A 15,883-nucleotide genomic window follows, 5' to 3' on the forward strand; every position below is an offset into this window, starting at 1 on the left:
ATCGAGCAAGATTTAATATCGTTTGATGTAATTGAGAAAAGTCAAAGCAAGACTGAGAAACAGGTAAATGTGCGGGCTCTCTATGAGCATCGCTGATGTATTGTTTTATTGTTAACTACTAGGAATGCAGTTTACATTAATTTTTCATCATATTAGGCCCAGATTAAGGTGTTGGTTTTGTGCGCTTTGGGATCAGAGCTGTTCTGTCTTTATTAGTTTAGAAACAACCCATCATTAAAAACACACAAAACATCATTACACAATCGAGCTCATATAACCAGACATTGAGTCATTACACAGTTAAAGTGTCACATTTTAACCACATCGCATGACATCTCAGCTCGTTCATTCTTATTTGCTAGAGGACATGCATTTAGGAACATGTTATCTATCACTATCACACAAGCTAATAATAATTCTGACATCTATCCTTTCGTGTCTTCTCGCATTTTGCGGGCTGTTCTGAGCACTGCCAGCATATTCACTTTATCCCCAAATTCCTTCTCCCGGTGCTCCAGTAGAATACCCTGGGAGAAGAAATATAATCAATCATAACCAATGAAAATATCCAGATACACTTGCGATAAGGTATTTTTTTAAACATCACTTGTGCTCTACCTGATCTCCAGGCCCAATGACAAAGACTCCTCCCAGCACTAGTCCTTCACCTCTTAGGTTTCCCCAGAAGCCCCTCCTGTAGGCCCTCCAGATGTTCCTCCACACACCGATGCGCAGAAACATGGAGAGACACATCCACCTCACTTGTGGGCCATAGAAGTTTTTCTGTGAGAGTGAATTAAAAAGCAGCTTACTGGCTTTAATTATGAAACCTTCCTTTTTCTTTGAATATCCTAAAACATTGCATAGAGGAGCAACATAAGACCTTCTGATCCACGTAGACTTTCCCCAAAAAGTATTTCTTGAAGCAGTCCAGCTCCTTGCCGAGGTTTTCTTTCACCACCGCAATGAGGGGAACTTCAAGGTCCTGCAGCTGGGAGTTCAGAGAGGACAGCTCAGCAGCCTCCTAGAGGGACAAGGAAAGAGAGAATCAAAAGCATGAATGAAAGATAAGCAGTTCTTTTTACACACATGGGTATCTCACTTCATACCTCTCTGCACAGTAATCATCCGGGTCGGCGTATGACCATGACTACAGCTCCAGTCTTCTCCCACAGAGTTTTAGCATTGTGTCTCTCATGGACTAAAAGAGACAGCAGAGCATTACTGAATCTAAATGCCACTGAGTTTCCTTTAAAGAAAGAGAACTCACATTCTTAAAATGAACCATATTTATGTGTCTTAAAAATCTTCTCTCTTCTAAATGTTAATGAAAGTTTGAATGGTGTTGGATAATTTTACAAAATTACAATTTTACAATTTTTCACATAATGTAATTACTCTGTCTGTGTATCAGTCCCGTAGACAAGTTCCTGTGTTAAAATATATATATGTATGTATGTATATATATATATATATATATATATATATGTGTGTGTGTGTGTGTGTGTGTACTTTTTCCCACCACAAATAAAAAACATAATACAAAAAAAATAATAATTTGCATTTCAAATGTTCAGATGTCTAAGTTGTTATAATTTTAATACTGTTCTTTGACTTACCCCCTCCAGTTGTCTTCAGCTCTGTGTCCTCCAATACTTTTAGGTCAGCCCATACTGGTTTGGTCTGGAACCAGTCTGTAATGGAGCTTATGACCTCTGCAACAAACAGACTCACTGCCTTCAAGACAGTGGTAACAGTCACCATGGTCCTAAACTGGCTCTATGAGAACCTGCACAGAAAGCAAGCACAAAGATTAAATTTCAGATATGTTTCTGTCTTTATCGCACCCTCATGCATGCTGGGAATCAAGATGATCTCAAAGTCTTTTCATGGGACAGTCCCTCTGAATGTCACCAAACTAAATAACATAAATAGTCTCATTAATAAAGTCTAAGCACTTAACTGAACTAGAATCTGTAAAGCAACTCTTACCAGGCTGTGCTTCACGGAGAAATGTGGAGAAATCTTATGTTTTCAAGCAGCCTGTTAATCTCCCAACCCTCAGATCAGTCCAATCACAGTCAAATCCTTGCTCATATGAAGAAAACATGCAAGGAATTCCTCAAAATCTGCTGTTAAACAGGGTATTACGATGAGCTGAATTCTCAGTACCAGGTTCAGCATGGTGCAGCACAGACAGCTTATCAAGCAGCAATGCAGACTCGGTGATGCAACACATTTTTGGATATTTATTTAATGAGTTATGTTGTTCTAATTACAATTAAGCTGCTTACATTAATAAATAAAACTAGACAGGAACTCAGAGGTTGCTTATGGATGTTGCACTCTTCTGTGATTCTTCATTACTTGCCAGGAAAAACAAGCTGAAAGTAACTGGACATCATCTTGTGATCGGCTGAGACCAACACTGACACCTGCAGGAGGTTAGCGACATTACAAAGTCTGCTGTAGCTGACTTCCATGATACAAATAGCATTGTTTATTATTATTTTGCTCATTCATCAATCCCACATTTTAATCAGTTTTCCGGTTATAGCCAAGTCAAGAATAGATAAAACATGCCTCTGTGTACCACACATTAGTCTATTAGACATTTTGAGCCATCTGCAGTTGTGATATTCAGGTTTTGCTCAGTTCCACATATAACAAATTTCATTAATTCATTCTGGGTGTTAGAAAAGCATTGTTAAAAAGAAATGTTTTAACCTTACTTAAACGTTTTAATTGAAAAACACTCTCTTTGAGAACTGATTTGATGATTTTTTTTGTTTGGCTTTTTTTTTTTTTTTTTGTACTTTTTAGATTTGTTGTGAAGGACTAATGCAAAGTGTAACTGTCTGTCGTTGAGTGTAATGATCTGCTGAAAATTCTGTTTTATTTTTGTTAAATTGGAAATTTTGTGAAAGCCCAGATTTAACCTCAGATAAACTACAGGTTAAGGAGTTGGTGTCTGGTTTCAGTGTCAGGTACATTTGAGTATCATGAGCATAATGGTTGTTGTTTTCCCTAAATCAGATTAATGAAATTACAAATTTTAATCTATTTAAAATGCAAAATCAGTCAAATTCTCACATTTGACCTTGATTTTGACTTATTTTTTTGTAAACTAATTTTTCTTGAAAAGCTAAATGCTGCCCATCAGTTTATTTCTAACCTTGTATCCTTTTCTCCTTGTCCCTATCTGTAGCAATAAAACAACTGATATATGCTTAAAATCAGCATTCCCATTACAATGACATTGCAGTTTACTACTTTATTACCTAATAATGCAGTAAAATAGAGTGGGCCAGTAAATAAATAATCGTTTAAATGTAGTGGTTTTGCAGGTGGATATTTCCTGATATTGAGGGCATTGCTATTAATGGTAGAAAAACTGGTGGTAGTACTCTTTTTCTACAAGCCAAAGGACTGAAGATAGAAGATACTGAGGAAAGATTTAATTACACAGAGGCAAGTCAAACGAATATCATGCCTTGCTCCATGATTTCTATGAGGAAAGTGGATTGCTAGAGTGGTATTGAGGGTAATATTTCACTCATTGGTGTCAGCTTCACAGAGGAATGTGCTGAGAGTCCCAAATGGGCTGGAGTACAGATAGGGTAGGGTGACCCTCCACCAGCCCAGCTGCTGCACTCCCTCTGGCTCAGCCATGTGCTGGGTTAATCTGCCCGGAGGTGTTTTTTTGTTGTTGTAAATGATTATAGGTCATTTACTTGGTAACGTAACAGATGGTCTGTTTTTGTTTTCGTTTATATGAGAAAAAACTCATCCATTTGTGATGATTTAATGTGCTTTAACCATTGTGTAAAACTTATCTGTGAGGTTCAAGTGACGTCTTGGCTTTGTTTCGCTGCTGGTGTTCCCACCACACTAACACACAAATGCAAACATATAAACAAATGCAGAACACTGTTGTGTGGGACCAATGCTGCTGGGAGTGTGTGGGACAGACAGCCAATCAAAGCTGAAGAACTGCACCCCACCTCCTGTGTGGTGTTGTTGCTCATTTGCATTGGTTGACATGTTAAATTCTTATTGCACTAGTGAAGCCAATCAGCGAGCTAAATCTGTAGTTAAAGAAGGAGAGTGAGAATGATAGGAATTACTGCTCATATATTGTAATCTGTGCCTGGTACCTTGATGGTGGAGAAAGATTTTGCTTTCTTTATTTGTTAAAATTGTGAGCAAATTGTAATAATCATATTTTTGATATTAAAGGATTTTCAAGCCAATATTTCAGATGAATACAAACAACAAGCCAGTAGGTAGTAAAAGTCTGCAAAACCACAAACTTTTGATAAGAAATCACTATGTATCTGAGCATATAGTAAATTAAATCTGGTGACAAACTGTGTGCATTATCTGCTGTTTACTGACTGCTGCTGCTTATATAACAAGTTGTAGCGTACACACTAAACCCTCTGCAATCTCTCAACTGTGCAATAAAAGTCCAAGCCAGGAGAGATCCGACTTTTCCTGCCTGCTCTCACTACCATCCAGATGAAACTGGTTGGTGACTAGATGAGCTCAGGTTGTGGAGAGGTGAGCTGCAGAGGTAAACTGCACGTCCTTGAACCTGAGGAAAGACAAACAGGTGTTAACACCTACTCCCTCTGAGGCCCTCGGGGTTCGCTTAACATATCTTGTTCTGTCAAGTTTGAGTCTGACTGACCGTCAAGCCCCAAGGTGACCCAGAAACCATGACCCGACTTTAAAAGACACACTTTCAGGTAGCCAATCAAACAGGAGGAGGTTACACTGTCACGTGGCTTGATCTTGTCAAAGTGGTTTCGGATTGGAGGGGCAACATTGGGAAATATTGCAGCTTAAATGACGATTAAAAAGAAATGGAACTTGGTAATTAATGTTAAAAATATGTGAAGGTTTAAATACACTGGAAAGCTCCCTTGTAGAAATACAAAGTTCATAAGTCTACTATCTTTTGTGCTTTTCATTTTCTGACAGGCTCTTAGTAGATGAAAGTTCAAGAGGATTTGAACTTTAGACCCTATCTAGTGTGTGTGTGTGTCTTCGGTAGATTTCAAACACACAATGACTAATTAGAAGATATCAAACAATTCATGGTTACATGGCACATTTTTAGTGTATACCCAAATGTTCTTCCACATCAATTAAACAGAAGAAAAATAAATAAGACAGCTCTACATGGAGTTTCTCTATAGAAACAAAATAGTAACGATCATCTTCACTGTATGGAGATTATATTAATAATTTCTAATTAGCTTGAATTAATATGAAAATCAGTTTAAGAACTCGGTGTGGTCCCCACTATGTATGAACGTTCATCATGTACCAGGCTGGTCCTCTGATAGCAGTTATCTTTGAGCACAACCAAAGCAATCTTGTTGGCTTTGAAAAAAAAAATCAAGAACTTTTTCTTAGTCAATCATTAACAAATACTCTCTTTTTGTGAGTTCACATGTACACACAGCAACATGCGCTTGTGTTGAGCATTTTCAGACCAAAACATACAGGGGTGTATGATCCAGAGGTCAATCAGACACCAGAGTGGTTCTCCACTTTCTTTGACATCAAACAAGACTTTCACATCTTCTCTGGTTTGATGTAGTTCACGTTTTGTTATGTTAAATCCCCTCTGACCTCTCTCTCCTATTAGATAGCTTATTATTAGATTTTGAAGGTAGCGCAGTGTCCCTGTGGTAGGACACTCAGTACACTTTATGTACTATCAATGTAGCTTGCCATTGCCAGTGTGTGAATGTGTGTGTGAATGGGTGAATGACTGAATGTAGTGTAAAGCGCTTTGGGGTCCTTCGGGACTGAGTAAAGCGCTCTACAAATGCAGGCCATTTACCATTTATTTACTTTAAATCTAACCAGGTTCTGACTGGGTTTATTTTTTACAGCAGGAGACATGACCAAATAAGGCGTGTCTACTAACAATCTCCTACTATGTTGTTATTGCCCAGCATGTTTGCTAAGTCATGCTTTAAAATCTGAGATAGCAATGTACAAAGGAAATTAGGTATTTTAGATTTTAGATTGCTGTTATTTTGCATTTCATGTATACAGTTCACTCTTTCAACTAGGAATTTAGGTTATCCATTTTTTATTTGTTTTATTTGTAATGTCAAATCAGGTTTCATTGTTTTTCATGTAATTACTACTAAAACAACACAGGTAGATAAATTATTTCTGGCTAATTTCTACAGTTGAAAAATGTTTCAGTTAGCACTAAGCTAATTTATGTTTGAATATTAGGCTATTTTTTAGCTAAATATTAACTAACTGTGCGTTGCTAGTGACATTTTAACTGTTGCTTTCAGCTAAAAATATATAATTAACACATGTCTACTATTTCAAATTAACTATTTAAAATCAGCTATTGATGCATTTGTCAACTGTTTAAGGTTTTCAGCTTATATGATGAATTAGAGTTGAAAAACAAATGATTTAGCCATAAACAAATGGTTTTGTTTTTGTTTTGTTTTTTTTACTATCTATGGTTTTAGCTAAATGTCTAAATTTGTAGCTGTTTTTTAACAGTTACGATATCGTTGTTAGCTGTTAGCTGTTTTCTTTAGCTATCAAGTATTTTAATAATTTCAGATTGCCTGATAATGGTTTCATCTAATTATTGTTATCACTACTATTTTTTTTTCTTTACATTTATATTACAACATTACTTTTAGCTAAATATCTCTAATTAGCCAGGGGTGGGAGGTTGTTTGACTGTTTGTTTTTTAAATTTCTTGTTTTTGTTTTTACCTTTGGCCTAATATTTAACAGTACATCAGTTAAAAACAGTACCTTTATAGCTTTTAATATCTTAGCTAACAATCATAAGCTATTAACTCTTTGTCCATTATGTTAATCTACTATTTATATTTTTCTCTATGATAACGATACAATAAATGTTTCGTAGATATTTTGTTGACTCTATTTACATATAGGGGATTTTCACATACTTCGCTGAAGAGGTATGTGCCACCCTGCCAAGACCTCTTGTCCCTCCTTTGCCCCCCTTGTAAAATTTTCTAGCTGCACTATGCTAATTTATACTACCTTTAAATATTTTAACTATAAACTATATAATAGATAGTTCAGATATTTTAGCTAGATAGCTCTGCAGATTTCAGGTTCGGTGAGCATGCTACTTATGTGAGTGGTATTTATTTGTAAGTCAACACAGCTGTTTCTCATTTTCGCCTACCCCCCTGTATTTTCTAAAAATTCCAAATTCCTCTCTTGTGTGCATTCCTGATTATCAGTTGTTTTCATTAATTTCATCAAGCTGATTATTATTGCAGAGCTCTTGTTTTCAGCTAGAAGTTCCACAATGCATAATACATACGTCAAATCTGCTTTAAAAGTCCTAAAGCTGTCAGGAAGAGTGGTATTTTATTCACCACAGAAAGCTAGTTAAAATTCTCGTCTCATTTCTCAAGGCCAACTCAACGCTGACTGAAATTAGAGCCAGATGATGGAAAGACGTAGAGACAAAGGATTGGCCCACTGCACTCTTGTTGCATTTAATGGGACAAGAAACAGAGTCAGAGTCATTTTTCTGTATGTTAATGTTTGTGCAAGCATGTATTGTGTTTGTATTTATATGATAGTGAGGATCGCTTTCCTAAGCATCCCTTTATAGCTCCTAATGTTTTGCAGAAACACAGACATGGTGAATCACGTGAAGGTCATCAGGTATCTAAGAGACATATCTTCATTAATTTGATCTTCTCTCCGGACATGGTTTGATATTTTCTGCAGTTGTATACAAAGAGAAGAGCCCCAGGCTGGGACTTGGATGGAAAAGTGCATTCAGGCAACAGGTGACTGTCTTCTCTAAACCTAATTATTGGCAATGAAGTAAACTAATTATATAGAACTGAACCAAAGTACAAATTTCAAGTATTTCTTCTTTTTAAAATGTCTTTTGCTTTTAGTGTGTTTTTTCTTTTGAAGTTGTGACTTTATTGGGACTTGGCGATTTCAATTAGAGAATACAGTCATAAAAAAACAGGTATGTTTGCTCATGTAGTGGAGTGGAGTTTTGAGGCAGTATTTTTTAACCTTAATTTTCCCTTTAATTTAATTTCTATTTGAATTACACTAATAATTCAAATCAGATGGTATAAATAGGACACTTATGATGAAGGTGATTGTTTTGTGCCCTTTAAATCAAATGTGCCTTTATATGGTACATTTTTGGGGTTGGTATTTGTAGTTATTAAACTACTGGCAAATGTCTACATGATGAAATGAATCGTAAGCTTGAAAATATTTGAGCAGTAACAATGTTTAATAGCACCGAGTAGAGTATAAAGAAGTATAAAAAAGAAGTATAAAATTCATAAGCAGCTCAAGTGTATTCGAAGAAATGTTGATCAATTTCCAGCTGCAGTTTAATAAAATGTAAAATCAGGAAAACGTATCAAATTCAAATGAATGAATATAACATCATTTTGGTCAGTACACCAAATAATGAACTACACTGTAAAAGGAAACATTAAAATGTAGTACAATGTTCTGTTTTTAATTTATTTCCATATTTTTGAAACCACAGATTGATTTTTTTAATTTATTTATTTATTTATTTTTACTGTGTAACTTTTGAAGTTTCTCTTATTCACAAGTCCTTTCTAGTAATTTTTTGTGTCTTTTCACCACAGCAGTGTAAACTGATTTACTTGAATAATGTAAACACAAGTAATTGCATCATTTTCCTGCTAACAGCAGCTACCTTTCTCTCTCTGTCGTTGGGCTACCCTAACTTGGCTGTCCCACCTGCGTGTTGTGGGGGGTAGGGGAACTCCTTCTCAAAGATGTTTCTGCTTGGACATGGAAACGTCACGCCCTGAAGCAGAGCAGTCAGAGCTGGTGGAGATTGAAAACACACTATTGATCATTATAATGTTTACAAAGGGTTAACAAGTAGTTTGAGCTGAAATTCCCTCCCATCATCCACTCCCCCTGGAATGGACCGTCCCATGGATTCACATGGTGTGTGTGTGTGTGTGTGTGTGTGTGTGTGTGTGTGTGTGTGTGTGTGTGTGTGTGTGTGTGTGTGTGTGTGTGTGTGTGTGTGTGTAAATGAGTTACAGAATGCGTGTGTGTCCCCTTAGCCATATATATTGGGCCATGTGGACACAGATGTGAAGTTTGCAGGACAGATTTCGCTTTGGCTGCAGGGCTATTGGCCTCCCTTTCTTTTATCTCTCTGGTAAAGAAAGGCAGTAGGAATATAAAGCCACCTTCAGATCTCTCTGCACTGGAAATTAAATAACCTTACCCCACAGAAAAAATGAGTGATCATCTGGAAGAGGGTTCTTTCATGTTCACTTCAGAGTCCGTAGGAGAGGGACATCCAGGTGAGTCTTTTTACCAAGTCTAGCCACCTCTGTTACAGTGACATTAAATTTTAATGCATTAAATTATAAGCTCAGCACTTCTATTGAAAATGCAGTGTTATCTTGCAGAAATAGCATGCATATAAATAAACATGATGCAAGTTGGACACTATGTCCAAAGTAACTCCACAGTGCTGCGTGTTTACCCGCCAGGCATGGATGGTATTCCATTCACAGCAACATGTGTTTAGTGGCCTTCACTCTCACTTGTAGGCAGCTGGAAGCGAATGTGTGTCTGACTGGTGCACAGTTACATGCTTAAAAAAATGTCCAAGAAAAGGGCAGACACACAAGTTTAATGTAGTGTGCAAAAGAAGAGATCTAAAGACACGCAAAATGCTCTTCAAGAACAAAGTCTCAAGTACACAATAAGATAAGAAGTGACAATGTGGTAAAATTAGTTTGTCTATGTTATACTTTAATCTAGTTAAATTATATCAAATACTCAGTAAAATGATTCCCAGATGTTCCACACTTAAATAAGAAACCTTGCTTAACTTGTAGTTGTACTCTGTCCTCCATGTTGCCTTTAAACCCCACGGTGCCCCGTCAATGTGTTGTAATCCTTTCACAAATATGTAACCTTTCAAAGTCCCATGTGCTAAATCGATAATGAGTAAGAGTTGTGCAGCTTCACAGATAGTGGCAGTATTACATAAATGCCGACTGTTAAAAAATTAAATAAATAAAATAAATAAAAAATGAAACTGCTATTTGAATCTGGATTCATATTAATGTAGTTCTGAAGTAAAAGTATGCTAATCTGACAAAATACTTATGAGAGGATGAATGATACCAATGCGCCTGAATTCAAAATCTCTTTCAAACTGTCCCCTAAAACAGCAAGTGATGTAGATCCATGTGTCACACATCATGGTGTCCCTGTATTTATCATTTAACGAGATTCTTTTTAAAAAATATTTACATTTTGGAAGCGAGTAGCACCCCTGAAGCCAATTTTAATGATAAACTTCACAGGTTTGAAGTTTTACTTCTACTGTTTGTACAGTAACAGAGTTGGATGGCCTTGGCAGAACATTGCAGTACACACTTTTTAATTTGATAACACAACTCAAAGTCTGGGCTGTTCCCACAGATAGTGGCCATTTTAGTGGCTTTTCCTAAGATGCACCTGTTTCACCAGCAGAGTAGTCAGATGCTGATGGGCTTTCTGATGTAACCGGTCTCCTGCATTGCTTCAGCAGGATGACACAGACAGATGAATGGGATGTATAGTGAGGCATTGTCCTGCTGCCACGCTAAAGTAAAACATTCAACTACTGCTATGTGAAATATTAGGATGTAACCTTTCATACTTTCATATAAATTACAAAATTGACATCTTCTATTATTAGTGTTAGGCTAAGCGTGCAATTTAAAAGTGCAATATGTCGTTTTTTTCAATACATTTGTAAAAAATCTTTGGAATCTGATGTTTTTGCCTGTTATGTGTCCACAGACAAGATTTGTGACCAGATCAGTGATGCTGTCCTGGATGCACATCTGAAGCAGGATCCCGATGCCAAAGTGGCTTGTGGTGAGCCAGAATTAGTCTCTTTTTTGTTAAAAAAAAAATGGCAAAACCAAGAAGAGGCACAGTCTAATGAATCAGTTTGTCTTAGCAAAAAAAGGGACCAAATGATGAAGGCAGATTATAAGCCAACTAACCCACTGGTCTGAATTTCACCTGGATTTTATGTCGTATGCAGTGTTGATACTGTTTGTTGTATTTCAGTGTTGACAACTTGCTGGTGATTGCAAAACAGCTTTGTAATCAAAGTTTGTGTTGACAGAGACGGTGTGTAAGACTGGCATGGTGTTGCTCTGCGGAGAGATCACATCTCGGGCCGTTGTGGACTATCAGAGGGTGGTGAGGGACACCATCAAGCACATCGGCTACGACAACTCGGAGAAAGGTGAGAAAGCAAACAAAATAGACATTATTTCTGTTCTCTGTATTTAGTGTTTCCCTCTTAACCATCTCAATCCAATTCACTTCCCTTCTGAAGGTTTCGACTACAAGACATGTAATGTGCTGGTGGCTCTGGAGCAGCAGAGTCCAGACATTGCTCAGGGGGTCCATGTTGACCGGAAAGAAGAAGACATTGGAGCTGGAGACCAGGTAGGGCCACAGCAGTGTCACTGGGTCACTTTGGCTTGACAAGTGAGTGACCCTGACCGAGCACAGTTTGTTTGATTCTTTACTTCAACAGTAGAGAATACAGACGAGATCTGGTGGAATAGTGTTGGTGTGTTCAGGTTTATCAGTTCAGTAGAGGTGGAAAAAGTAGTTTTATCTAGTCCAATATTTAAAATCCTAAATGTTACAAGCTAATTGTACTGCAGAAAAATGTGCTTCGTGGCTGATATATCATTATTAGATTCGATAAGTGTTTATGTCACTTTTGCAAATAAATTTATTGTAGTATAGTAAATAGGCTCCCCAGCCAAGGGTTTGTGGCTCTTTAAAGGGTCACAAATTTGAGGATAAAACTTTGATGTGTAGAGGGGAAACTTCCTTTTCATGAAATTGCTCACAGTCTTTAAGTAATCTGAAGCATGATTAAAAAAAAATGTCCAGTATGTCGTGGAGTAGAAGTGTAATGCAGCAGAGAAAGGAAATAATTAAATTATACAATCGTATATGAGTGCAGTACTTGAGTGAATCAGTGTAATTTAATCAGTAACACCATCATCATCCTTAATAGTTTGGGCAAGAGATAAAGAAATAACATGTTTAGATGAAATTGATGCTTTCTCTGCATTATACCTCAGTAAGAGACAAACTCACGGCTCAGGATCATTATTTCTATAAGAGACTTCTGGCTGAAAAAAATTCTCCTATGCTTAAGACTGATCAATGAAATATGGAGTAATTTGACTATATTATATATAAAGTCCCATAACCATACACGGTATAATCTACCTGATATTTTTTTTTATCATTTCAACATCTACTTCTATTTTGTCTTCTATAAATGCCTGTATGACCATTAGCCATTATGTATCCATTGTGTATAAGTATTATTTTAAAAATGTTCTTTTCATAGCTTATAGTTTATGTATTTTGTGTCATATGATAATAGAAAGTGCTGAAGATATTACTGATAAAAGAGCATGCTGAATATCAGTATTTTGATATTCCTTGTTTACTTCTTTGTTTTGCCTTCACTGATTTTCTGACTCGTTCTCTCCTCTGTAGGGTCTGATGTTCGGCTATGCCACAGATGAGACGGAGGAGTGCATGCCGCTCACCATCGTCTTAGCTCACAAACTCAATGAAAAGATGTCTGAACTTAGACGCAATGGCATCGTTCCCTGGCTGCGTCCCGACTCTAAAACACAGGTGAGGTCGTGCAACATGTGCACATTTTTTACTTACCCAAAACACAATACCACAGCAGTTTGGGAATTTTTTCTTTCAAGCTTGGATATATTTCATTAGAAAATCTGATAACCTGTGTGAAGCTGTGTTGTCACAGGCACCATAAAACAGCTAACTACAGCTTCAGTGAGTGTACTAATTCTTGTTAATCCCACAGGTGACCGTGCATTATGACCAGAAGAATGGAGCTGTGATCCCCAGGAGAGTTCACACCATTGTGATCTCTGTCCAGCACGATGACGGCGTCACTCTGGAGGAACAACAGAGAGTCCTAATGGAAATGGTAGATCCTCATGAACACACCTGACTGGCCTCTGTGTAATGTGTCGTGTGGGAAATAAAGTCACATGTTTGGTTTTAATGCTGGCTTGTTTCTGTCAGGTGATCAAACCCGTGGTCCCTGCAAAATATTTGGACAACAAAACCGTCTACCATCTCCAGCCAAGTGGTCGCTTCGTCATTGGAGGACCACAGGTAATCATCACATACTGGGGGAAAATAATAAAGCAAACTAGAAAGTCATCACTGGTTTTTGCTCATCTTCTTCCTTTTTTTGCGAACAGGGTGACGCTGGTGTAACAGGAAGGAAGATTATTGTAGACACATACGGTGGCTGGGGGGCTCACGGTGGCGGAGCTTTCTCTGGCAAAGATTTCTCAAAGGTTGATCGCTCTGCTGCCTATGCTGCTCGCTGGGTGGCCAAGTCTCTGATTAAAGCCAAACTGTGCAGGAGAGTTCTGGTTCAGGTGAGGTTACAGCTTAACCCTCCAAAGCTGTGCATAGATGACAGATGACTGGAGTACAAATATGCAAACCACATCTCTGTGTGTGTTCCAGGTGTCTTATGCTATCGGAGTGGCCCAACCTCTGTCCATCTCCTTGTTCACCTACGGGTCCTCTCAGAAGTCAGAGTCAGAATTGCTCAAGATTGTCAACAAGAACTTTGATCTCAGGCCAGGAGTCATTGTCAGGTAAAAACACATAAACATGACTTTTGCATAAGATTAAATATGAATATTTACTCAAACATGAAGATGTTCTGCTTCCTTTCTAAATATGGGTTAAAAAAAATTAGGAACTACTTTTGGCATTTTGAGGATTAAATAACTGATCAAAAATCAGATTCATCATATATCTTGATGAATTTAATATATAAGTAAATATTTAAGTTCAAACTTCCGTTCAACTTTATTTATATAGCCCCAATTCACAATAATAGTTGCCTCAAGGTGCTTTATTCTGTAAGTTAAAGATCATACAATATTAGAAAGACCCCTAACAATGACCAAGCATTTGGCGACAGGGTGAAGGAAGAACTCCCTTTTAACAGGAAGAAACCTCCAGCAGAACCAGGCTCAGGGAGGGGCAGCCATCTGCCACGCTGATGCATTTGGCAGGGAAAGAGGGGAAAGAGAAGCAAACTAAGAGAGAATCACACCAAAAATCAAAGTTGAAATTGTTAAAGTATAGTTAGATACAGAAAATTCTTCCTCTTTTATTTTATTTTTTTTAATACTATCCATTGGAGAGGGAATCGTGGTGGACACATAACCCGCCGGGTGGCTTCACAGACATATCCTTTTTGCTGTCCTTTTACATTTAGATTCTCCCACTTTTAGCTGATCCTTTTAGGATAATTTCCCTTTATTTAAACCTAGCCCTAGACTTCCCTTATCTATTATAATGTTCTTGTTGAGATGCAGTGTTATAGGTGAGCATTTCATTTTAAAGTGGATCTGTTATGCTGTTTGTTTGTTTTTTCCATCTTCACTCTACTAATGTAGCTTTGCATGATTCACATATAAAAATAATGATTTATTTGATAATAAGCTTCGGTGCAGCCCTTTAGTTCATCCTCCGTATGAAATGAAACGTAACCCTCTTTCTTTTGATTGGCTGCCCCTCCAACAGGAAGACAGCATCCACTCTAACTGATATAGTACAGAGCAAAACAAGAAGAAAGTTGTGTTTTGAGATGTTTTACCAATATGAACATTCATCATTGTAACAGTATATATATATAACAGAAAGTAACTTAAAGCACAATAGGCCCAATTTAAAGTACTCAACAATAACAACTACTTTTAATTGATTTACCAAAATCGCTAATTGTTAAGAGCTGCATAACCAATGACTTAATTGTGGTTCAAGTGTTTAAGAGTTCTGTAATCGATAAATGTTGGAGGTTGATCCAAAGTGCAGTACAAGCCATTCTGACACACAGACAAACTTTGCCACCCATGTACGCCAAATACAAACAAAAAACCCTAAGCTCACAAGAGGACATGCAAACAATCAGTACTTACAGCTCATTGCACAACATGTTTCACCTTTATGGGTTTTTTTCTACTCTGTATAAGAATTTATGGCTTCAAATTGTTTTGATCAAAATCTTCACAGTCCTTTCTCCCCAGCGATGTCTCATCTCTTGTGTGTTCTTCTTAGGGATCTGAACCTGAAGAGGCCGATTTACCAGCAGACAGCCTCTTACGGCCACTTTGGCCGACCGGAGTTTTCTTGGGAAGTGCCCAAAAAGCTTGTCTTGTAAATACTCCACCAGCCTGTCCTGATCTCCACCTGGATGCTGAACAAGACTCCTCTTCATGGACTACAACTTCCAGCTCCAATACAACTGATTGAACACTTTTTTAACAGAAAAACAAAACAAAACAACTGAAACCACAGTTAGGGAGGGATAAGTCAGCTTTCAAGATGTGAGAAGGTAGTTATACGTGTGAGCAGTTGTAGCCAGCAGACATATGAAGGAACATCCTCCCAGTGAGGAGAGGGACATTGCAGATGGCATCTCAGTAACTAATCTTTTTTCACTGTCCTTTCCGAGGCCAAATAACATCCAGGTATCGGTGCTTTAAAAATACACATACAATCACTAGTCAAAGTCAGTAAAGGGACAGTACAATAGTAAAATATAAATACTTCCACATCACTAGCAGCAGTGTTTTACCTCAAAGCTGTGATTTTTTTTTTTTTTTTTGGGGGGGGGGGGGGGGGGGGGGGGGGCAGTATACTTACACAAGCTCAGTGCTTTATTCTTAAAAGGTGCTATTACAAAATGTGTATTCCC

At 37.5% G+C, this 15,883-nt stretch overlaps 1 protein-coding gene and 1 pseudogene across 1 annotated transcript; one reads left to right on the plus strand and one right to left on the minus strand.

The window, feature by feature from the left end:
- Positions 1-64: 64 nt before the first annotated feature.
- LOC134640179 (peroxiredoxin-like 2A) lies at positions 65-2,099 on the minus strand (annotated as a pseudogene).
- A 264-nt stretch (positions 2,100-2,363) lies between these two features.
- Positions 2,364-15,735, plus strand: mat1a (methionine adenosyltransferase 1A). The gene is made up of 12 exons (XM_063491803.1): positions 2,364-2,444; positions 7,774-7,835; positions 9,303-9,374; positions 10,873-10,950; positions 11,207-11,329; positions 11,423-11,535; positions 12,616-12,759; positions 12,956-13,081; positions 13,180-13,272; positions 13,362-13,544; positions 13,636-13,769; positions 15,244-15,735. The coding sequence occupies exons 2-12, from the start codon at positions 7,811-7,813 to the stop codon at positions 15,344-15,346; spliced, it is 1,194 nt and encodes a 397-aa protein (XP_063347873.1). The 5' UTR covers positions 2,364-2,444; positions 7,774-7,810; the 3' UTR covers positions 15,347-15,735.
- The last annotated feature ends 148 nt before the right edge of the window (positions 15,736-15,883 follow it).

This window comes from Pelmatolapia mariae, linkage group LG13 (genome assembly GCF_036321145.2).
Source record: "Pelmatolapia mariae isolate MD_Pm_ZW linkage group LG13, Pm_UMD_F_2, whole genome shotgun sequence".
Classification (NCBI taxonomy): Eukaryota; Metazoa; Chordata; class Actinopteri; order Cichliformes; family Cichlidae; genus Pelmatolapia; species Pelmatolapia mariae.